The sequence below is a fragment of the Serinus canaria genome, chromosome 4 (assembly GCF_022539315.1).
Source record: "Serinus canaria isolate serCan28SL12 chromosome 4, serCan2020, whole genome shotgun sequence".
NCBI lineage: Eukaryota > Metazoa > Chordata > Aves > Passeriformes > Fringillidae > Serinus > Serinus canaria.
In genome coordinates, this window is record NC_066317.1 from 14527877 (window position 1) to 14553288 (window position 25412).

At 40.3% G+C, this 25412-nt stretch overlaps 1 protein-coding gene across 1 annotated transcript in view; it reads left to right on the forward strand.

The window, feature by feature from the left end:
* The window catches only part of SLC10A7 (solute carrier family 10 member 7), a 141383-nt gene extending 117185 nt beyond the window's left edge, over nucleotides 1-24198 (forward strand). The window contains exons 10-12 of the mRNA XM_050973901.1: nucleotides 165-238; nucleotides 15235-15380; nucleotides 18618-24198. Of these exons, the coding sequence (XP_050829858.1) occupies nucleotides 165-238; nucleotides 15235-15380; nucleotides 18618-18662 (265 nt within the window). The 3' untranslated portion in view covers nucleotides 18663-24198. The remainder of the gene's footprint in view (nucleotides 1-164; nucleotides 239-15234; nucleotides 15381-18617) is intronic.
* The last annotated feature ends 1214 nt before the right edge of the window (nucleotides 24199-25412 follow it).

The window sequence follows — 25412 nt, forward strand, 5'->3', positions numbered from 1 at the left end:
TAAATCAGGCACTACTGTTCATTTATGGGTGGAATTATTTCTGTCACCAGACTGATCAAAGTGATGTGAACGTGTATAAGGATCCTCAAAGTAATAATTTTGATAGATGCTGTTTTAAGAAGGTTTTTGCTATCAGAGGTTATTAAATCTCTTTTGTTTTGTAGGCATAACTCTACTTTCACACCAGCAGACACAGTGGCTATTGTTTTCTGTTCCACACACAAATCCCTCACCCTGGGTAAGTCAGGAGATAAGCTTGTGAGCAAAACAACAGTAACATTCATGCCTTGCTGTGTTGAAAAAAAAAATGGTTTAGTTGCTGGTTTTTCTGCTTAAATGGTTTTGGGTTTAGTGTGACAAGTACTGCTACTAGTGTGATACTAACAGTAGAATAATACTCTTGCACAGATGAAATTAGTGGTTCCTACAGGGCAGAGAACACAATCTTCTCAACTGAGATTTTAGTGGTTGTACAGTAAGACCACCTGATTTGTGGAAAGCTGTATTTTTCTTTCTGTTCTTATTCTCTTCTGTTGCCTAATCCAATTTGCTAAAAATTGGAAAATTGCTAGAATGTCAGGTTTGTTTCTGAAGAGATGGCTAGGTGTATCTGCCCAGTTTGACTGTAAAATCTTACATCTAAAAGAAATGCTTACAGCCACTTGCTGCTGCTTCATCCACTATGTTCAGTCAGAGACACACCTGGATTGTTTTCAGATTATAAAAACAGATGTTTGGTAAAGCATATATGGCTGAATATCTGCCTCTTTTCAAGAGTATATCTGTGAAAGAGGAACACAGCTAGTGTCGAGGACAAAGGTAAGAGCTCAGCCTGAAACAGGGGAAGAACAAGTTGGGGCTTAGATCTTTTCCAGGTTGGTTTGATAAAGCAAAACTCACCCCAGGGTTCTTTGCTTCAGCCAGGCCTGTGTTGCAGAACTGTTAGCAAGTGCCTTTGAAAGTCTATGGGAATTGGAGGAGTTCCTGGAAGACAAGGAGAAGTCCAAAAAAAAAAGTCTTTTTTTACAGTGGAAATGAGGAGGGGACGAGAAATTATAGATCAGTGAGTTTTAACTTAATTTTGTAGAAAACTACTGAACCAAGTCATTAAATAAATTATTTTTAAAGTGTAGAAAGAACAAGGAAATGAGTAACAGCGCCATAGCTTTGTCAAATACATTGCATACTAAACTAACCTACCTTCCTTTCACACAGGGTCCTGTGGGTTGCAGGGAAGCAGCAAAAGTTGTGTGGCTTGAGAATGTTTTGGCTTTTGATATGTTCTGGGCTCCACAATTCAAAAATTATGTGGACTAACTGGAAAGAAATGAGAAGAGAGTGCCATGAATGATCATAGACCTCAAAAATGTGACCCCAGAGGTAGATTGAGGCAGTTGGGATTGTTGAGGGAAGATAACTGAAATACTGCAGTGATCTTCAAATGCATAAAAGGTTGATGCAAAGAAGGAAGAAAGTAACTCTGTCACAGTCGACTTTGTAAAGGGAAGGACTTGGTTACAGTGATGATGATTTAAGTTAACAATCAGGGAAACCTGTCTAGTGTAAAACAGTTCAGCTTTGGAATATATTGCCTATTGATGTCTTCAATCTCCTATCATTGTAGACAAGCCTCAGATGGGAATTAAATAGCTGGAGTTTATCCTGCCTTGGAGCAGAACATAGATTAAATAACATTGGTCTTTTCCAGCCAAATGTTCCATGAAACTGAGCTTGGACTAATAAATGAGCTTGTATTCAGGACAGTTACTCTTGTATTTGTAGAAAGCAACTGCACACATAAGTCATAACACACTGCTGTGCTTTCTGTTTGGAGTGTATGAACTTAGGGCACAACTGTGATACTACAGAAGAAAAGCTGGACAAGCTGGTTGTATTTAACAGCACAAATGTGCAAGTTTCCCCTTCTCTCCCCAGAGAGAATAGTTTTATATATGCTCTGTTGCATATTTCTGCCAGCTTGCCATGACACTAAGAAAATAAGCGCAAAGCCTTTTTAAATATTTAAGTCCTAAAGGGGCTTGCCATCACCCCCCAAAAAATGAGGACTGTTGGTTTCTTTTACTCACTCTACCAAGCATCCTTATGCAGCCTGTCTTGACCTGACTCTGTGCACACAGCTGAGTCAGTTCACTTTTCTTCTGCTACTACACTCTCAATTTTTTATGTTATTTTCTTTTTTAAAAAAACTTAGTTTGAGGTTCCTAGCTCCCCTTGACCTTTTGACTCACATTTTCCCAATTCCAAGTTACTGCTTGTATTAGCATAGCCTCATGAGCCAGCTTTGGTATTCTGCAGCTTTCTTTGCCCGAGTACACTGGCAAAAATACTTTGGCCACCTTGACTTCAAGGACTCCTGCAGCTTCTCCCCAGCCATAAATACCTTTTTCTCCTATGTCAGATACCCCATGTCAAAGTGGGCAGGTTGAAGTGAACAGGTAGACAGCAGAACATGGTACTGTGGGGCTGTTTCTCAGCTGTGGGCTGTTCTGTTTGTCAGCTTTGGGGAGACTGCTTTCCAGTCATCCTGGGAGAGGAATGGGGAAATGTTCCTTTTGGCAATCCCCTGGAAGCCTGTCCTTGGGAAGCCTGAAATACCTGCTGGTCTTGTGTGCACCCCTGCTCCATGGGTGTCCAGGTGTGCCTGCTGTGTATCAGATTCCAGCTGGCTGAGTTTGGGACCATTGATATTTTATTCTGTTTGGTGTTAGTAGCAGTTCCAGAAAACGTAGAGCTGGATAAAAACAAATCTGTGTGAAAATAAGGAGTATTGGGTTTTACAAAGCCAGGGTGTGATGAGGCATGTGCCTGAGCTGATGGTGCAAAGAGATATGTTAACCAGAGCAGGCAGCATTTTTTCCTTCACTGAAGGTCAGAGCAGAGTAGGTCTAATTTGTTTTAAAGGATTAGCTGTTTCTGAATGACACTTAAATCTTTCCCTGTCCACCCTGGTCTTAGCAGAAACAAGACAAACACAGGTATTTTGGCCCTTACTCTTGCTGTTCTGGCACATTTCTGCTTGTCCTTAGGTGTTTATTATAAACCATGTAATGAGAGATCTTCTGCTCACTTCTGGTAGAGAAAGCTTCTCCTTCTACCTCTGTCACTGCAATGCCTGAAAGCACAAACACGGCTCATGCTCTCATTTCACATCTGTTGTGGAGCTCTGCTTTGTTTGTCTTCACGATTCCTGTGGTAGTGTATAAATGACCCCCAACACTTGTACTTTCACTTTGAAACTGATTTCTCTCAGCTTGGCAGGTGAAACTCCAAATAGGTATGTCTGGCCCATTCCCTGGGGAGCTGAGAATGCCACCAACTAAAGTGGGAGAAGAGCTGACAGCTTTAAAGCTTTAGAAGTGGTAATAGGAGAGGCATGAGAAGACTTTTGTAAGTCACTTTCTCCCACACCATCTTATGAAACCAACTAATTCCCATGCAGTGCATGCTCATGAGGCCAACTGCCACTTCCACTGCTGCATCCATGAATAAGTGCTTGCTCTGCACGGAGATGAGTGCTGTTCCCATATGCTGGGTCTTATTTTGTAGACAGAGCAGTTGACACACTTTTTGTCTCAAAGATCAGAGTGCAGGGCTTGTTTGTGTAAGGACAAATTACACAGGGTAGGTGCCTTTGTGTTCCTTAGTTGGGAGCACAAGCTCTGCATAAAGGTGGGTGCTTCAGCAGGGTTTGAATAAAGGGCATCACACATGCAGAAAAGCCAATGTTTATTTGCATTTCACCTAAAGAGTGAAGCAGGATATAAACTTGCAAGGAAGCCAAGATAAATATAGCACCCACAATGGCCTCTGGCATTTTCACCCCCACATTGTTCCCTTTCTCTCCTTCTCCCTGCTCACATATATGCATGGTACATGTGAGCACACACATATGCAGACATTTGATGCATGGCTTTTATTAGTGCATTTGCCATTGATTGATTAGTACTTAGTATTAGTACTTCTTCTATTGATTGATTGCAGATGAAGTGACTATTTGACCTTTAATTATGAGCCTTGCTATTGAAAATGACATTGAGCTATGGCTTCACATAATCCATCTGGAAAGCCCGACATGATGCCATTCCCTGGAGTTCATTCAGCGAGAAGAGAAGAGGCCTCAAGGAAGTGCAAAGCTATCACTGTGGCTCATTTAAAAAAATACTGCAGTGGTTGCTTGCACTTACACAAAAGTTGCAGCCAAATACAGAATGTTATTTGATTTTTTTCAGAGAGCGAATTGCTGGCTAGAAGTTACAACTCTGAAAGGAAAATTCTGGATTGTCAAAAAATATATATTTGCTTTAATTCTTGGTATTTACCGTGTAAAATTATTTTATCAGCAAAAATCAAAGTACTGTTACCTATTTTGGCTACCACAAGGTCAAACATAAATAGGAGGTATGATTAACAGCAGGTTGATAAAACAAAAGAGTATCTGATAATAAGATTGGGCTATTGTTTGTGATGGAGGATGTATTTTTCCTCATTTGGATTCAGCAATGTAGCAGTTCTCTCACCATGAAGCCCTTCAAGTAATACAGTCAAAGTTTCTAGCCTACCAAATAGTTTCAGACAACAATGAATGAATGAATGAACAATGAATGAATTCTAGAAATAAAAGCCAAAACACCAACTTACTTTTGTCTTGTCTTAATTCAAATTTATTTTTTAAATACTCAGCCTCTTACTGCTCAAGTAAAGTGAGCAATGGCCTGTACTTGAACAATTCTCAAAAGCCTGCTGTGGTGCACCAGTAGATTCAGAGGGGAATGTCTGCGAGGGGATCATCCAGGCTGTGGATTAATCAGCCTGTGCCTTCCCCCGAGCTGCCCAGCTGCACAGTGGGACAGAGGGCATCATGCTGACAAACAGCTCCAATCTGCTCCCAGGTATCTATAGTTCTCTGTCATGCTTTCTACAGATATCACCTGATAAGGTTTTTCAGGATAAATAATATATTGAGATGCTGTACTAATCCATTGTAGATTCTTTTTATTCTGTGGTGATCATCACCTTTCTCCTTTAAATGGAAAAATACTAAAATGTTCTAACTTGTGCTGAGATAAAAGGTGGGTGATTTTAAAAAGAAGGCATCTCTTAATCATTCTGTAATAGAAAGATAAGATGGCAAAGTCGTGTGTGTTGCCCTAAGCAAGTATTGAGGCTATTCTCTGGTATTTTTGGAGTGTAGTGGTTTTTCTCTGCTCCTGGCAGAGAACTTTCCTCTAAGGCAGTTATTCATCAAGGTCCTCTGCCTTTCACATAAAGATATAGAAAATAATCCTGGTTAATTGCTCTCTGAAAGTTTTCAAGAGTAAGACTTTTGATGCTGTTTTTTACCTTCAGAATTTTCCCATGAATGTTGGACAGAAGACTTTACTACATCCTGTCATACCTCTTGGTGTTGGTAGTGATTGAATTTGCATTTATAACTTTTACAGGCTTTTAGTCTCATTCCTTCCCCAGGTGTCTGATAGGGTGATGTAAGTAAAAATGATTCAGCTACTCCTTTGCCTGGAACTGGTGGGTGCTGTCCCTCAGGGCAGAAGGGAAGCTGATGGCAGGAGAATGCTTCAAAGAATGAGTGTATTCTAAAGGCTGTGTCTGACCCTTCACTGCTGCCCAGAGAGTTAGAAGCTCTCCCATTTCTCCTTCTGAGATTCCTGAGTGGGCTTACTGACTGCTAGAACCTTTTTTAAGTTTTGCTAAGTTTAAGTTTTTTAAGTTTTGGTGATTCCTTGGGCCAAAATGAAATCTTTTTCTTATCTCTTCAGTCTTTGCCTAGCATTTGCTTGGAAGGACCAGCAGGTTATTGACTGGGCTTTTTCCTCAGCTCTGTGATTCTCCTCTCTCTCCCTCTCTCTCTCTCTCTCTCTCTGGAAAAATAAGAACCAAGGGATTTGTGTTACATGAGATGACAGTGGTGAGAACAGAAGCATCTTGATCTACTGCACTTTTCTCATGTTAGCATCTTTCTTTTGTAGGCAGGTGAGTCACATTTCTTAGCTTGGCAGTCTTTTAGAGCCCACATTTGGTTCTTACCCACCAGTGTTATCAGTCAAGTACCTGTCATGTCTTCTCCCTCAGCAGACCTCAGAAAATGCCTGGGAAAGGCTGTTACCTATTTCCAGTACGGCTTCAAAACCATGGATATATATAAAATACAAGATTTTATACAGATGTGTTTATCTATATCAGAATATTAGCAAACTGAAATATAAGCAGAAGATTTCTGTAACTGGGGAGAGGGTGAGTGTTTCCTGCTTGCACACACCTATCACTATCTTGCCCAGGAAGTCAAACTGACAGTTTTGGGTAGGCTATGGTCACTGAGATTGTCTGTGTCAGAACATCAATCTTATCTTCTCTCATTACTCATATGTGGCTGGCCCCTGTTTGCCTCCTTCAGAGCAGGGCATCCCTGGGTCTGAACTTTGCAGAGGGAAATGTGCTGGCAGGACAGTCTGACAGTAGGAAATGGCATAATCCAGTGAGTCATGGTGGCTTTTGGGCCCAGAATACCTGGCTCTCCCTTGGCTTTTTTAACCACAGCTATCACAATCTAGTACATTTAGTCTGTTGCAGTTTAGTCAAATTTGACCTCTCTGTGATTCTAGAAGGGGAAATACTACAACAAATTAGGGAATCTCCTTTCCTTTCTGACCTGAAGCATATGTTTCTCTGATTAGACCTAGAATGTGGCAAGAAATTCTGTACCAGCTCCCAGGGCTTCCTTTTCATCTGTATAGGTTTTTTATTAATATTTAGAAAGTTTGCCTGCAGCAGTACTAAAATGTGCATCAGAGGACAACAGTTGTTTACTGTGTTTGAACTGAAGAATCTCTCCCAGGAGATCTCATTCACTTGAAGTTTACATCTCTCAATCTCGACTTGCAGAAAGGGATCAATGAATAACAATTGTCATTTCAGAGTTGCACCTCTCCAATTATTTATTTGGTTGTGTGTCTTTCCAGAAGCACACATAATTGGATCAGACACTAAAAACCAGATTGCAGGTTTTTAATGACAGCAAGCTCATACCTCTTTATAATGAAATAAAAAAAGTAAACACACATATCCATCTGTAAAATGATAATGACACAGGAGCTCTCCCTCCCCACCTAAAACAGTTAAAGTTAATTTATCTACTTTAAGAAACTGCATTATATTCAGCAGACAGCTGACAGGTTACCCTTGGGAAGATCCATGTTTGGACATGACTCAAGTTGGTGTTTTTTTTTTTTTTACGTCAGGCTGGCAGAGGCTACGAGTGTCACCCATACTAAAGCTGGTGACTATTGAAGATGATGTTGAGTCTCCCTGAGAGAGTTGTATCTACATTTGCTCTCTCAGTGCACCTTCTGGCAGCCAGTCTGAGCTGCTGACTCCAGACACTTCTAAAGCAGTGGGTGCAAAGATGTGAGAAATCAACAGCAGCAGTGAAATCTGGAGATCTCCTATTGCAGGAGACTTTGGGAGTCTGAAGCAGAGATCCAGTTCTAAAAGCTGCCATGACCACTGCCAGCACATAACCCTATCCCCAGAGTTTTGGAATTTTGGAATAGGAGATAGTGTCCCATAGGATTTCAAGGTGTAGGGAGCTGTTTTCTCAAAATGCCTTCCCAAAGGGAACACTAGGATTTTCCAGCCTCATGTATTCTTTTTTGAGCTACAGAAATTAGATGAATAAAGGAAAACTTATTGGTTTTTCCTTTATTAAAAGATGGGTTTTCCTGGTTTACTATTTATAATGAAATTGTGTATCATGTTTTCCTTTGCATCAAGGTTACAGGTGGAGAAAAAGCTTTAAAAAAAACTGATTAAAAGACAGCATGAAACAGGTTGGAGCATAAACCTTTTCTGCCTGTCTTTACAAATTTAATAAGAAAAACTATAAAACATTATTTTAATGGGTTTTTTAAAATAATATGTATAGATAAATCTATATAATCAAAATTTTAATACTGTGAAATCTTAGCCTCAGCTGTGTGTGAAAAGGAAGTAGTATTCAAGGAAAGAATCAAATTAATCAAACCTCAGCTTTGTGGGTTTAGGTTGCTTGTCCATCTCTTTGTCCAGAATTACTTTCATTAGTAGGTTTCCTGTACTAAACCTCTAAAAAGGGTTATGAATTCTATTAATTTTTGCTTTGTAGCTTAGTTATTGATGGCAAATTTGTAATTCATTATCAATTTGCTGCCTGTGCTTTAAGTAGGGGGTGTGTGTGTGAAGAGTGAGCTGATACCCAGGCAATAAAAAACCTCTGAAATGTGAATGTGGGCTTACAGCACTGCTACATCCACATTGTGGTGCCAAATTAAGAATAAGGCACATATGAAAAATTACTTAGGGTATTCAAATCATTCCTGAATTCCCTGTTAACTAATTCCTACCACCATATTGTCAGCCAGGTGGAGGTGTTCTGGAGTCAGGCACCAATCTTCAGTTGTTGGTGTTAAATGTTGCATTGTTAGCAGCTGGTAAGATTGCCTATGCTGTTCATTAAACATCACTTCCAATCTGAATGCACCCGTTGAAGCCCCAGAAACAGACAAACTGTACTTTCTTTCTCTTCCTCCCAGCTTTTGCAGTTTTATTGCCTTAAAACTTTGATGGTATCAAGATGTGCTGTTCCCTGGTAGCTGTACTTACATTGCCCTTGAATTACTGATTTCTATATGAGTATAGTGGGCCAGTTACCTGAAGAAAAAGAATGAGCAAAAGCAGGTATTAAGTTTTCTTCATTTTTTAAAATCTTGTTAGAGTTACAGCAAAAGAAAAATCCTCTTTTTCATTAATTTCTCTTCCTCCTTTACTTAAATATTACACCAGTCCAGTCTCTTATAGCATAAATTCTTGCATCCCACAGAAGTGTATGGCAAGTATGTGGCCACATCACTGATTAAGAGCAGAGCCTTCCCAGTAATTCTAGCCCTGCAAGGAGGTAAATCATTTCATGTAATGCAAGGGGATTGGTCTTTCCCAAAGAGAGGGAAATGGTTTTGAAGACTAGGGTCCACACCTCCAGACTGAGAGAGGACAGCCTCCATTTTGCAGTTTTCCCCTAAAGTTCTTCCAGAGTCACTTAACATCCCACAGTCCCTTGTGTAATCTCCCCCTCAGATGTTTGTTTGTACCACTCCATGAGCCTGGTTTTGGCTTTCCGTTACACTTGTCACTGACCTGAAATATGAAAACATACTGAAAAAAATTGTCTTTTTTTTTCCCCTGAGAATATTTTAGGCATGAGTCTTCTTCATACAGCAAGTATGTGGGCAAAAGGGCTCAATTCTCCCTGCAAAGTAATGTGATCTCATATTACATTGGAAGGTGCTTTCTTTGGCTGGAATGGGAATACAAATATTTGCATTGTTAGAGGTTGTCAGGTATCATTTAGCTATTCCCAGACCTGAAAGAAACTGGTCCTTAAGGAAAAGCATTTAACTTGAATTCAGGGTGTGCTTTGGAGAGGGCGTAGATGTAGGAAAAAGAATCCAGTTAATTTGTCAAAAACATCTTTTTCTATTGTGATCTCAGTATGTCATAGCACAGTCTGAACAAGGGCAAGAAACATCTATCCCTGGTTTGGCTTCACTGAGGACAGGCATAGTATGTGACCTTCTGCTCCTCAAAACTAACCACAGCAATGATTTGCCTGGGAAGAAACAGGGAAACCCTTAAGAAAGTTTTCAAGTGAGATGAGCAGTGTCTTCCTGTCCTGGCAGCTCTCTGCATGAACAGCTCTTTTCTAATCCTCTAAATTGGGCACTGGCTGAATCTTACCAGCCCTTCCCACCATGCAGTCACTGGGCTCCAAGCAGAGCTGTTCTGAAACTTGGCAGCCAAATTTCAGGTGCTCATTTGGCTCTGTCTTTGCAGCATAAATTCAGACCCTCCCTGCTCTGGCAGCCTGGGAGAGGTTCAGCACAATATAAGCCCCTCTTTACAGGCCTTTTCTCAGATGAGAAAAGAAATAGCTGTTGGACCAATAATGTTCCTTTCACAGCAATCCCTGAGAGGATCCTTCAGGAAGAGAGGGGTGTGGAGAGCATCAGAGAAGCTACTATCATGCACTTGATTAATTTTGTGTATTGCACTTGAAGATTGTAGCAATTGAGGGTTCTGAAATGCATTCACAAGTACAAGGGAGAGGTAAAAATTCAGCTAAAGCTTTTCTTCCAAGTATTTCCAGTGCCTGTCTGTGAGGGCTCTTTGGCATTCTGATTCCTGATAATGGTTCCATAATGGTTCCATAGCCCTAGGATGACCTCTCTGTTTTGCCCCAAATCTCTTTTCCTGAGGAGAAATGCTGCAGCAGTTCGTGATGTGGAATGTGTTTCAGTAATGTAGGCAATAAAGGTTTAGGATAAATTGTTTGTTATGAAGACATTGAAGGGAAAAAAACCTATACAGTGAAGTATGGAAGTAGAGCACTAGCAATAATTCTGCTTTGGGTGTGAGAGATAATGGCCTGTGTTTTGGTGGTAATAAAAATGTTCTATTAAGTTCTCTGAAGACATTGCAATGTGATAGAAAACAGCAAATGATGAAACAGTGCTTTAAGGGGAGCTTACACATCCAGCAAGCATAAAATAAACATATTAAAATAGAAAAAAACCCTCCTGATTTCCAGTACTTATTGTTTTATCATTTCCATCATGGGTATAGGATAAAAGAAAACTCTTACTTGCTTGTTAGAAGAAGAAAGCTCCTACTTGAAGTTCTTACTTGGCAGATGTCAGTTGAAAGCTCTGCTAAGGAATATGCTGCAATGTCAAACTCTGTTGGGTAATTTTAGACAAATGTGTCATGTGTGACATGGAAATATGGCATGCTGTACATTAGTGATTTCCCAAGTGTTTGGATCAGGTAGTAATGTGCTGAGAAAGTGCTCTTTATCTCTCCACACTGTGTACTTGTATAGCAGTGGGGAAAGGCTTCTGGTAGAAATTACTCCAGTCAGAAAAAGAATCCATTTACAATATGTGCCTTCTAACATCTTTCAGACAATGCATTGTATTAAAGAGGCATTTTTTGATTAATGTTTTATAAACATTTTTCAGCATGACAGCTTAAAGTCCCTGTAAAATTGTAAATGCGTGCATAGTGCTCACTTCCATAAAGTCAAATGCCATCTCATAAAGTCTAGTTGGATCCTGTCAGTGACAGTGACACAGAATCAGAACCTTGGAGCATTAAAATTAATTTGCTTCATTTATATTACTGCAGTGATAGCTAGATGAAAAGACTCCTATATTTAAATTATCTTTAAAATACCTTCAAATCTTTTAGGGTTTTTTATTATTATTATTTTAGAGTTAACTAAATGTAGTGAAGTGCAGCATAATATTTTCATGGGCCTTTTAGGAAATGTGAAAATAGCAAAGGGGAAGAGGGAGCATGTGGGAGGCTATACTGGGTGCAAACTGGGGGAAGGATTAAGTAGCTTTCAGTTGAGCAGGTTATTAGAGAAGCAGTGGCCTTTGGCCAGGGCTGATAATCTACAGCCTTGGAGCCAAGCTGGAACACCCTGGAACAATGGAGAGCAAAGAGGGCTTTCCCATGCTGCAAGAGCAGTGCTCTCACTCTTCCTTGCTGCTATTGAAGGTCAAGGATAAACAGTGTTTGCTTTCCTCTGGTTTGCAAAGTGCTTAATGTGGAAAAAAGAGCTGAGTGAGGACACAAAAAAGGGAGAAAACAGTAATGTGCTCCCTGTCACAGACCTGTCTTCTCTCAGCTGCAGTGGGACTGGGATGTTGGTGCCCCTGCCCTTAAGTGGAACTGAGTGATTTTAGTGGAAGTACCCAAAACTTACATGGCTGCAATGAGTAGAATCAATGGTCTTGGGAAGCAAACCCTTGGAGGTTGAAAGCATGGGAGTGGAGGAGGGAAAAGGAGGAAGGGAGAAAACGCAAACAGAAAAAGAGCCTCTGAACACCAGGGCCAAAGAGCAAGGAGGAAGATGGGAACTTGGGGGAACTGGTAGGAGAAACATACTCAAACAAAGGGCTGGAGGGAAATTTGGGGTAAAAAGCTGGGAATACCAATGATCTTGTTTGAAAGGGATACCTGTAGAACAGTCTGTGGGTTTTCTCCGTTCTGCTGCCGCTGTCTGTAGTTCTAGTCAGGTGGGGTGCTGCTGTCTCATCCCACTCCTGTCTTTGGAGGAAGATGGGAAGTTTGTTAAACCCTCACTTTGAGCAAAGCTGACCAACTTAGCACCAAAGCACAGAAGACAGCTTTGTTATTCAGGTCTCATGATATTTAGTGAGTGAGGGTCTTTGGCAGACAGTTGAACCAGATTGCTGGAAGCTTGTAACTCCATAAACCACAGCAGCATGAATGGGTGGTTTTGGCATGAGCCTTCAGTGTTTGTTTTTCTCCCAAGTGCTTATATATGTATATTTATATGCATATATATATATGAGGAAAATGTAGTTGTGTTTGTGTTTCATTTTAAAACAGGTAGAAGTAACTATTAGAGCACATTTTCCCTAATTAGAAATTTGCATGGGTTTTATCTGTTTGGAAAACATTAGCAGTCATACTGATGCTTGCAGCTACTACATATTGCTACTAAAAAGTTTAGATGGCATTTTTAAAAATAAATTACACTCATGCTGTTTAGTTTAGCTTTGTGGTAATGTTACTGACACAAGTGTTTGAGACTACACTATGGGGAACTCTGTCACGAAATATCTTCTGAGGGTTGCATACTGGCAAAGTTGGAATTATAAAAATCAGAAAGTGCATGAAAAGGCAACAAGGTTGGGTTTCTTTTTTTTCCATTAGACTAGTCCTTACCTGCAAAACTGATTATTATTTCTTCTTTTCATCAGTTAGCATTTCCTGGTAAATAATAGGAACCTTAATTGCACATTAGTAGCTTCCAGGAACCTGTTGTTGTGACATGTATTTAAACAAGCTGTGAATTAAGAACCTCTTTCTACCCAGTGATCTAATTATATTGTCACGCTAATTATAGTATTTTGTATTATATTTGACAACTTTAATTTTCTTTTCCTAGTTTACAGAAATAGTTTTCCTCCAGAGAATTTACCTTTTAAGCTGGAGTTTCTTTTATTTCTTTCAGAAAATGTACAGTTACCTAAAGCATGTCTCAGTCACTTTGGATGCATTCTGTTCATGTCTGTGCCATTAGCTTCTGTGTGATCTTAGGCTAGTCATTGTAGTGTTTCTGGTTCTCTGTAGGAGCCCTCTTCAGCTTTCTAAAATGTTTTTGGATCTGTGGATGAAATTGCACAACCAAAACAGCAGGTACTGTCTTACAAACAGAAATACAGCATGTTCATAGCTTGGGACTCTAGTGTATTTTTCTGTGATTAGAAAATAGAAAAGGACCCACAAAGGTCAATTTGAGATGTGGAAACAGGCAATAAAACTTTATCTGTTTACAAAAATAAGTATGATGGGCATTTGAGGTAAATTACATGCCTTCATATAATGCAAATGCCCATTTAATTTCTATCTAAATACTATTTATTGCCAAGCCCCAGAAATTAGTGTTAATAATAAGCAATTGTGTGATAGGTCCATGATGTTTTTTTGAAGGCAATTATAATACTGAAATAAAGCATACAAGCCTTTATTTATTTGATTTAATCCATCCCTGCAAATACACACATAGGTAAAGGCTACTAGCATAGGCATGAGATTTTTAGTGCTGTAATGTGATTAAGTTAATAATAATAATAATTACAAGAAATGGTGCTGTGAAACATCATGAAGATTTCAGCAAGCCCAGACATGTGTCAACAATAGTGGGGCACTTGTGAAGTGGTAATATTCAACAAATAAGCTGTTTGCTCACATAAGGAGGGGTCAAGGTTATTAAAGGAAGCCTGAAATAGTGTTGAGAATTTATCCAAGATATAAAGAAAAGTTTCCATAAATATGACAGCTTTGACTGATCTGAAGCATTTCCTCCTGGGGAAATGGAGGGTATGTGGCACACAGCTCAATGTTTTGTCACTGCTGGGAAAGGAGACAAGGCTGGATGGGGATTGGAGCAACCTGATCTGGTGGAAGGTGTCCCTGTGGCAGGGGGCTGGAACAAGATGGTCTTTGAGGTCCCTTCCAACCCAAACCATGTGATTCTGTGAGACATTCAGATGAGCTCTGTGAAAACTGTGTGTAGTCTGCTTCACGTCAAGGTTGGTGCTGGCAGAGGACTCCTAGAGTGACATTTAAGATTAGAGAGAAAATAAGGTGCATTGTCAGGAAGCTCCTGAGGAATCACAGCTGCTCTTGTTGGCAGCTGTACAAATATCTGGTCAGGCAAGACAGAACTGGTTGCAGCTTTTGTCCACACCTGCACTTTGTGGAGCATGGTAGCAAAGTTCCAAGACTTAAACAGATAATTTTGAACAGTAATATTTTCAAAGTAGGCACAAATAATTTCATTACTGCAGAAGTGAAAAAGCCATATTTTTACATATCACATCATCAAGGAGGAAGATTGTGCATGGAGAAATCTGATAGAATTAGCACTGCTGAGTGCAAATTCCAGCTCTTGGAAAAATGGCCCTTCTCTAGGTCTTACGCTCACTTCTTCCAGCATCTGGCAACTTCTGTACTCCAGCTGCTGCCTAACTCTTTGTGGGCAGGATCACTTCATACTGCTCACCCAGCTGACTAAATCTTATCTGTCTCATGAATCAGTCAAAGCAGGAAAGGCTTTCATTTGGAGAGAATGGAGGGAATGTACAAACAAATCATGACCCTCCTCCAGTGGAGAACAGACCAAAGAAAGGTTGCAAAGGTTACAGGAAGGAGTTGGGCAGGTTGGACAGAGGGCAATCATGTGAACACAGAACAGCCCAGTGAAAATAGTGAAGAAGCAGTACAGAACTGTGGTCAGCAACTGAACAGTCATGCTACTGCAGAATGTACTGTATACCAAGTCTTCAGCAGCAGTTTTTACTGCAATATTAGCATTATTAGAAAAGATCTTTTATGGCATTCCCTACTCCACCCTTTCTGCTGCAGAACTTTTTATGCCATATATTTTTGTATTCATGCTCTTGCTCATTTGGGTTGGATTTTTAATATATAAAACATTTCAGCTCATTTTGGGATTTCTTTTTTTTTTTTTTTTTTATTGTGAAATGTCAATGCAATATAAAATGCTTTGCTTTTATCTGGAGCTCAAAGTCTGAGGTGAGAGTCTGTCTCCTGTTTTTCTGCCTGCAGGGATTCCCATGCTGAAGATAGTATTTGCAGGTTATGAATACCTGTCCTTAATTTCCGTCCCTTTGCTCATCTATCATCCTGCTCAGATCCTTCTTGGCAGTCTGTTGGTACCAACAATAAAATCCTGGATGGTTTCTAGGCAAAAGGTAAGGATTGCTGGATTTGATTTATAATGGCAAGTGTACTGTGAGGGCAAAAATACCAAAATACATATCCTAAACTCCTGGGGTTCCTTCTATGGTTGGGATTTTTCTATTTCCTTGCTTTCTCTACAACAGTGATAATCACAGCAGTATCAAAATAAAAGTGCAGAACTTTATCCCGCTTGAAAAGGAGATTAAAGAGACTCTGAAAAAGTTCAAAGCATGAAGTTAGACCTTTACAGTTAATTCAAGTAACAAATTCATTCAAATTATGAATTCAGAGTATGCCCCATAAGAATGTCTCCATCCATTAGCTGACTAATAATCACAGCTTTGGATCTCCTTTATGGAGAAGTGACAAAAAGATATGTTGGCTGGCATGGGAGCTGGGGAAATTAGGTAAAATAAGGACACTTTCTGAACTGGATTGAAGCTGGATGAAAACTTTTTTTTCCTCCCTTCCCCCCATTTGTGTCATCCTTTACAATAGCAAGAAGTCTTACAGCAGTCTGGGTCATCCCATTTCATGCCAAAATTAAGGCATGGGATAACTTGTAGGATTATAGACTATAACCTAGACGGTTTGGAATCAGCATCACTGATTCAAATTATGCTTATTTCAGTACAGACTGAAGGTATTGACATCTGAGAGCCATTCTCTGATCTGTGTGAAATGATTGCAGTGGTTTTAGTCAGGTTCTCAGAATAGCCACCCTGCAAGAAGCTAGTCCATGAAATCCAATTTAATGCTGTCTTTTAATGTTCTGAGATAATAAAGATCAAGAAGCTGCAGCAACTGAAGCAACCTTTGGCAGCCATTTTCAGTGATGGTTTAGAACTACTGTGAGAAGCCCAGCTCCATCAGCACCCTGCATTCTCCACTTAGCAGGGGAGAAATTTTATTGCTAACACTCAAATTTTCAATTTGCAGCAAAACCCAGTAGCTTTTCATTTTACAGCTTCACACCACCAAAGTAACCTTGCTATCTTGAATGCCAGAATCCCAAATCAGTGATTTCCATGTGTTATCTGAACTGTAAAAAGCAGGAAAACTCTCTGTTTTCAGAAGCTGTGTTCAGAAATCAGACCTGATTAATATATACTGGTCTGAGTATCTGAAAATGAAAATCTGAGAATCCAGTGGCAATTATCCTTCAGTCTGAAAATCATGGTTTTTCTTTTAATCAGAAATTATCAGGAGACTTTACTGGTGGTATAAAGAAAACTCCATGCTATTCCTGTAGAAAGACAGGCTAAAGTTTATACTGCTGGTGACAGAACAATCCCTGCAATGCTGACTTTTCTTCAGCTTCTCAGGAGTGGGGCTGGAGCTCATCCAGACCTCCCTGATTCTCAGGGCAGTAATGGCCTTTAGGGACTGCTGTCAGCTGCTGCAAATTAAAACAGCCTTTAAACAGAGCATCAGAACAGTCAAGCAGTACTGGAGAGATTTACAGTTCACCAGCACTAGTTTCTTATTCATTAAGCATCAAATAATCCTCCTGTGCTAAGCAGACTGTAATGCCACTGTAGAACCACTTTGGGGGATTGTTCTGTTGCTGCAGTTTCTTCTGTTGGTCTTCTGTATTATTCACAAATGTTATTTTAATTACTCTTTGAAAAAAATCAATGAGGTTGGGTCTGGTACAGTTGCAATAAGTATAATAGAAGTGAATGTTGTGACTGGATAATGGTCTCCTGCTTTGAAAATAAACATGTCATCATCACCCTTGATGTTTATTTTCTACAAACACCTTGGCTTCATTTTGGCATCTCTCTTGCAGGGGGAGGCAGTTATCCAGTCACAGTACTCAACTGCAGTGACATTCTTACTTAATTATGATAGTACATGTGATCGGGTTGTATGAAATGGAATTTAAATATTTAGAGGTTCATCTACACTAAGGTATTTCTACTTCGTAAATATGGCAGCAGAATCTGCCAAACTACAAAGTTAAAAAATTGTTTCCCCAAACAAAGTGTGGAATGATGTCTCTCTCTCCAAAGTCTCTTGCTGAATAATATCCAAAAGACTAATCTCAAAGGGCTGGATTTAACAATAGTTAAATGCTGTTGTTTCTGAGGGGAATATATCCCATTTATTTTTAAAGGTTTGGGGGTTTTTTTAAGGGTTTACATTTGTGCTGGAGTGATTTTCAAGCAGTGCTTACAAGCTTTAAGTGTACAATATTAAAGGTTAATATCTACAATAAGAAGGTCCATCAGTCATCTCTCAGACTGAAAATTGCTTGTTTAGCCAACCTGCTGGAAACAAAAACTCAGACAAATGCCAGTCTGTCAGGGCTCTTCACCCAAAAGACTTCCTTCAGAAAAACAGAGGTTCCAAATTTCAGGAATTTGCTATTTTGTCTAAATCCCTCTCACCTGGGCCAATTTGTCCCACCTAAAAAGACACAGAGCTTTTTTTGCTGCTGAGCATACCAAGTGCCAGCATCCTTCCCAGTGCCCACACTGCTGCACAGGAACAGCTGAAAACCTAATGCTTTCTGAGCTTATCACATTTCTCTCCTGACTTAGAGAGGCTGCTTCCTGCCAAACTGGAAGCATGAGCACTGGGCTGAACTTTTGTCACACACTGAATAAATAGCTCCATTAGCCACCATAATTGGCCAGCCCTGTGAGGAACACAGAGCTGGACTCTGCCATCAAAAAAGAAAGAGGTTTTTTTCTTCCTCAGCAACAATGGAGCTACAAAGATGTCAGGTGTCCCCTGGCATAAGATCACCTCTGGACTGATGGAGTTTGGCTATTTCTTACCTTTTCTCAGAAAAGAGGGTATAAACATCAAAGGTGCATGACATCCACCACTGCAGCAGTGATTATCCTCTGAGCAGGCTTTGAGCCATGTGGAAAGAAGCCAGGGACACAAAGGTGTTGGCATACATTTTCTCCACTGTCTTTCCTTAAGTGGGTCTGAAGCTCTTCTATCTGTGCCACAAGTGGTTTGAAACCCATCTCTGCTTCCTTCACTGGCACTGTAGCCATAGTCCTTGTGGTTCCTCTGTTGAGGCTCTCTGTGTAAGGGGAGGTTGTGATGGGCTGTAAGAGACACAAACATCATCTCAGAACCCAGAGCCTGTCAGCTGCACGCTGCCTCCTCTCTCAGCCACTCGGAAGTACAGAGTGTTTTGTTGTCCTTTATAAATGAGACTCTTACCTTGTGCTGTTGCTTGTCTTTTAAGGGTATAAAAAAATGATTGTTTTGTTTCCTCTTCACAGGCACTGAAACTAACCAGGCAGCCCAAAGCACCTGTGAAGGTATAATTGTGGAGATGGCCTGTGTCACAGTGAATGTATATATGTACTATACTGTACACACGGACAATTGACACAGCTGGGTTTTGTGAATGTTGCTTTAGTGCATATTTTATTTTTTTATATATATCTATATACATATATATATATATTAAAAGATACCTGTTAAGTGCCTTACAGATGCATTTTTGGCAAAAGCATTGTTTTCAGAAGCCACTTTGTTGGTTGCTGCAAGAGGTTGTACAGTATTTTGGAGTCCATTAGTTTATTTTTCTAACCGAGTGAATGGTCATGACTGACAGCTGGTTCTTCCATTGCCCCTGCTTTGAAGCCAGGGTGCACCAGCAGCAAGTCTCTGTTTTAAACTAGCCAAGATGACCAGGAGCCTATCCCACTGCTGGCTTACCAGCTCTTCTCTTGGGGAAGAGCTTTCTGAAGGTTTTTTTTCTGAGATTGACTTGAATTTCTGTGTGACTCTGTTACACTCCCTAGTCATATGACTGTGACATGCCTTTTTCTTCTGAGTTTGTGTATACTCAGCATGGGGCCATCCAATGGATAGAAGCTGAAAAGCATGAATTATTTGCATTTGTTGACACAGTTGTCTAGACATTCCTTCAAAGTTAATGGTATCTCAAGAAAATTCTTTCAATTCCATTGTATGATATTGTGCCATTGTATATCTTAAATGCCTCATAAGCTTCTTCAAAGAAATGGTCTGGTGCTTGGGTTATGAGTGAAGTATTTGTGTTTGCAGCTAGGAGATCTTTTTATCATTTACCCCTAAAGAACATGAATTTTTGGTTCTCTTTTTTTTCTTCTCATTCCCCCTGTGCAATGCACAGAGACCTGCACAGAGAATTTAGGATGCTGAAACAGAGCCTTTATTGTAGTAAGCCAAGCTATGTTTTCTCTGTTACTGCATTGGTAATGAATGGTAGCTTATGAGGACAAGAAAGTTGACAATTTATTAGTTTTTTGCTAATTAAAAGGATCCTTATAATAACAGAAACGCTATTTTAGCTCATTTGACAATCAATCACAACTTTTTAAAAAACAATATTACTCTTTCTATTAAACATAGATAAAAAAAAAGAATATAAAATACTGTTTCTAGGTGTTGAAGAGAAAGGAATGCAGGCATATATTTAAACATGCAGCCAGCACTGTCTGGGAGATGAAGATTTCAGAAACATGCTCTAGTCCAGACTGGGGCGTGTGCCCCTGTGCAAAAACTGTGCTGGCAATTGTGCATCGAAATATTAAGTAAGGAAAGGAATAGGTCAATGTGGGATCAATATAAATGCAGAGCTTCCATGTGTGTCATGGTTAACATTGCAGCTAAAGGTGTGGCTGAGTGCAAACACTTCGCAGCAAGTCTGTAGCAAATGTAGATTATCAGAGCTCTGATAGGGCTGTAAGCCTTTACACCAGCTGAAGATCTTCTATGTGACAACAGGCATGTGAAATTCATATCCTTTTGCCTTACTTAAAACCAAAAAATGTGCTTGGTTTACCTAGTCTGTTACTTCCAGTCCTGTGAACAACAGGAGAAAAGTAATCTGGTACAATCCTCGGTGCTTTATCTGATGGCCACTCCCTGTTGCCATCTGTATGAGAAGCTGCAGGGAGCTGACAGCCCCACCCTGCTCAGAACTGGCACACCAATAAAAGGACCATGTGACAAACTTATGGGAGGTGGCACATGCTGAATTCTTTCCTTCCCTGGATGGGGGATCAAGCTCTCCCTGCTGAACAGGCAAGAGGGCTGAGGGACACTGTCCACTGCCCATGTGCCCAGGGCTCTGCTCTCTTCCCACTGGGCAGTGGGCAGTGAGCTCACAGTTTGATCAGTGCATCCCCAGGCAGCACAAGCCTGCTAGGAAATGGAGAGTTCCTGGGCCAAATTCAAGGTTCCACTTCCTTAGGCATTCTAAGTGGTAACTGGTTCCATATGGGAAAAAATTCCTCTGGGTTTAAAAACCCCTCTTGTAGCAGGGGACAATGATCGGACTCGGGACAGTTTCTTTATGTTCTACTTCCATAAACCTGAATTTCCAGAGAATATAAAGACTTAATCCCAATCCCACTGAAATCAATGACTCCTTCTGTTGGTTTGGAATGGTGAGACAACAGGCCCAGAGGCAGTGTTCCCTTTTCAAAATACATAGCAGGAGTTCAAGGAGACAGTAGCTGACTTTGGTTGCGTCAACGCTAAATAATCAGAACACTGCAAGTACCCTTACTGAGCTACCTCTGTGTACTGAATCTCTGCCTTTCAGTACTTCCAACAACTTGCTTAGATTCCATTGAACACATCCTTTGTTTTTTCTTTTTGGTTTTTTTCCAACATTTAAGACTATTTCAAATTGTTTTACAATGTAGTTTTGTTAGACTCTTTACAAAGTCCTTGTTGATTGCTTTGGGGCAGCTTAAATATTGTGTATGAGTGTTGGAGGTGTTGGTCTAAAGGGAATATCAAGCTAAACTGAAATACATATTTTAAATTCATACTTAATGAAACTGAATTGTGCACATCAATTCTGTTAAGACTGTTAAGATGTTTGTTTTATGACTTGCTATATGTCTTTAATAAACAGAATGGTTTTGAATTCAATTTTGTTAAAAGGAAAACAAGAAAAATATTTATCCTTTAGGTCACATTTTTACCTCTGTTATCTTTTTTATTCTTTTGTGGGTGAGCTTTTAAACTTTTTGCTTGTTTTTTAAAACAAAAGCCCATTAACTGTCTGGAAATACTTTATGAAATTGGGGAAAGAAAGTCATCAGAATGCTGCTAACTGTCATCAATTGAAAATTAATTCATTGAACCTAAACAGTTTTTCAGTAAAGGTTAGAACAACTCTTTTAAATTTAACTTTAAATATAACTGATACTAACCATAATCAGGCAAAACTGATGGCAAATGAAAACTTTGCCTATGTTACAATCTATTTCTGCATCTCTATAAACCCATCCGGTGGTAGCAGTGGAAAAAAACCCACCCAAACAATAAAACAGCATTTCAGAGGTCACGGGCAATGTTAGCACTTTGTGTTGAATTACTGAAACATTTTATTTCCCTTTTTGTGCATTAAATTGAAAAGCTTTTGATAACTCCGGTAACTTATCAAGATAAACATTTTTTCCTGTAGTTAAAATCAAAGATGTGGTTGTGTTTTTTTCTCGTTGATCCTTTAGTTAGCGTGAGCAGGCCATGTGGTAGAAAGGCAGTCTCAACAGAAGCTGCGCAGTTGTGCTTGTTCACAGAGCAGAAGGAGCTTGGTTGTACAGAAGTAGTCCCCTACATTACTCTGACAGTCAAGGAAAAAGGAGCTGTTAGTTTTATTTGTTACATTTTTTTGTGGAAATATCTTGACAGCGGGAGGTTAGAAGGCAAGATGAAATATGGTCTGTCTGCAAGCACATTGATTTATGTGCGAGTGCATACGTGCATAAGAGATGAGCAGTTATATATGTAGAAATGACTAGAAAGGACCAAGTCCCTGGGATACATTTTTTTTTTTTTGCAAGACTGCATATGGAGAAAGAGCTACTTTTTTTTGATGTTATTCTGCCATTAAAAATGAAATTTCAGACACTGAATTGTGTTTTGTATTGAATCATAATCTCATACAGAACCCTTAAAGCAGACAATCGTAGCTTTGTATTTGTAAACTATAGACTGTTTTGCACTTAAATAGATGTTGATGCATTTGGGAATTACAACACAGTAAAGGGCTAAATCATAGTTTCTCCATTTGGTTATAATCCAAATGCATTTATATTACTATTATTATAAAGTGCCAGGAACACAGGCAATCCCTAGCAAACACGTTAAATAGACAAGAGACTAAATTCTGCCCTTGGTTACACTTGCACATCTCCAGTGCAAGGTTGTTAAGCTGCAGAGCAGTCTCCCCAGGGAAGCTGTTTGAAGAGCCTTGCCATCCTTCTAGCAAAGCTCAGGGATAATGTAGCACATGAGGAGACTAAATGAAGAGTATTTTACTTTAGATTTGATGGCCTGCCCTTTCCAGCATCTTACAAACCAAATATCTTTTGTCCCTATTTCCATGGGGTAGCCCCAGTCTCCCAGACTAAAACTTACAGCATCTTGTCAGAACAATGTCAGGAGAGGGATGAGGGATGTGGTCTCCTCTTTGCCATTTTCTTGCTTCAACCACACTATTGCTCGTGATCATTAGACTGCAGCTTCTATGAGGAGGCATTTTGACTTAAATTCCTCCAAGCTGACGTGTCCTGTTCCTGTAAAATTCTCATTCAACAAGGAGCACCCTGCAGGATGGTAAGGAATCTTCTGGAGTTTTGTGGACAAGCTGTGAAGGACTAGAGAAAGCAATGCTGGGAAATGCAGGTTGGAGGCATTGCTCCAGGCAAGTCTGCTTTGTGCCGGCATCTCAAGCTGCAGCAGAGGTCATGAAAGCAGCCTCTGGATTGTTCCTCTTGCCAGAAAGGTGGAGAGTGAGATCTTCAGTGGGAAGTGAAATTAAATTTATTAGTGATTAAAAGGACAAGAGAGATGTGTTGGAAACAATGAATGCCAACGAGGCCTCTCGGCTGCTCCCCCAAGCAAATTGCAGTCTCAGTGAAGCATCGGCTTCTCAGTCCCCCAAACTGCAGTAATCGAGTCTGGAGCTGATGGGAGCATGAGTCACCACTTCATTTTCTCATCACTGGAGGCCAAGTTTTCAAAATATTTTTAGATGCATTTCCACAGAGATTTCTGCCAGCCAGTGACCTATAGAGTGACAAGAAAATGAGCAAAAGCTGCTGCTGAATCAGGCTTTGCTCCCTGCCACCTACCCTTCTGATCATAGGGGCAGGGAGGGCAGGTAAATCAAAGGCTTTTGGAATTATTTCACAGAAATGAGCCCTGCTGAGCTGTTAGGAACACCTGGATTTGTTAAGTAACAAAATAACCTGCGAATTCCTGGGCTGCCTGGTAAATTCAGATGAACTTTGTGTTGCTAGCCCCAGCCAGAAGCAGGTGTGAGATTAGGACCAGACTGTGACCCATGCTCGGAGGGACACCCACAGCCAGCAGCTGCAGCCCACGGAAGAGGCCATGCATCTCCTAAGGATCCCGTGCTCATACATCTCATCTGCTCTTTGCCTGGGTTCAAAACTGCCACCTGGCACAACCACTTGTCACCCAGGTAAGAAAAAGGAAAAAAGCCTCTGGGTGGCACCCTGTGTGGGAGGGCTATATCTAGTATAAAGTCACAAAATCAAAGACTTCCGGATGTTGGCATGCTGGTGCTGGTTTGTCTCTGTAAGAGAAATCTTACTATTCATAGTCAGTTTTCTTATTAAATAATTCCAACTTCTAAGGGAAATCAGCTGTCTGGAAAGGGAAGAAAATGGAAAGGCAAGACAATTGAAGGAAAGAATAAAACTGAAAGGAAATTGAAGGAAAGACAATTTCATTGATAGGATTAAAAAAATTATGGAGGTCATGTGAGAACTGGCATTCTGCCAGGAGAATTGCATTAAATAAAATTTGAGATTCCTGTGACAATAATTGGGTATGAAATTCTATTGACAAAAGCATTTGCAGTTCTGTGCTCCCTCTGTTCTTTAGCATTGTGACTGCAGTCCTTCCCTGTTTCTATCCTTTCTCTGCTGCACAGCCCATAACCAAGATGCCACAAATTTGTTTTTTTTCCCAGTGCCTTCCCTGTGTAGTTTTGCCACTTCTTGTCAACAGTGCTTGATGAAGTAAGTGATAAAATGTCTTTTTCCCTTTTTTTTTAATTTTTGCTTCTCCCAGTTAGCTGTCCCTAACTGAACCTGGTGTCATCAAGTTGATGCTCTCATCTGTTCTCCAAGCTCTCTTAGAGACCCTGTGCTGTAGCCAAGAAACCAGGGCAGCTTTCCAAGATGATGCTTGGGGAAGCAGAACTCAGCTTTTTGTGCTGACACAGAACAACTTAACCCATGCAAATTACAGTTCTTGTGCTCTTTGTCGGGACTTGCAGCTCTCCTGGAAGGGAACACCTACATGATGCAGACCTGAATCTCACTGCTGGATCCATTACAGTCACTGTCAGTCCTCTGGGTAATCCCAAATTGCATTTGCCAAGTTCCCCAGCAAATTCTTGCTTGCTCTGTTTCCTAGTATCGCTTCCAATTAGAGAAATGTTGGGAGAACCTCTATTTTTCTTTCTAAAAAGTACTAAAACCCTTTTTTGTTGTATTTTAGGTCTCAGTTTGCCTGAAAAGCTAACTAATTTCCCAGAAGTGGCTCAGGACTACTATATTTGCCTCACACATTTACTCTGCCCCTTCCCCAAAACATAGAGTCTTTCAGGTACCTCACAGCGAGTTGCATAAAGCCCTCTTTTAGAAAACAGCTACAACATCTGTTTATCTGGTCCAATTCCCTGATAAATAAAATATATCCCAGAGGCATAATAGAGTGCTAAAAATAAGAGTATGACACAATTTGAGCCAGCTAATCTGGTAACTCTGTTTGCTGCAGCTCACGAAGTGTTAATGTGAGAAGCCTGTATCTTTCCAGCCCGGCTGGCTGTGAGCATCGTGCGTGGATCTCCCCTGGAGCCAGAGCCAAATCCCACAGTACTGCACCGTCCTGTGCTCACAAACTTCCTCCCTCTGGCCTCTGCAGGTGTAAAAACCTGGGGGAATTGTGATATGTGAGATTTTGTGTGAGTCGGGGAGCAGAACAGAAGCGCCTCAGTCAGCGGAGCCTGACTCGTCTTTGCGATGAGGTTT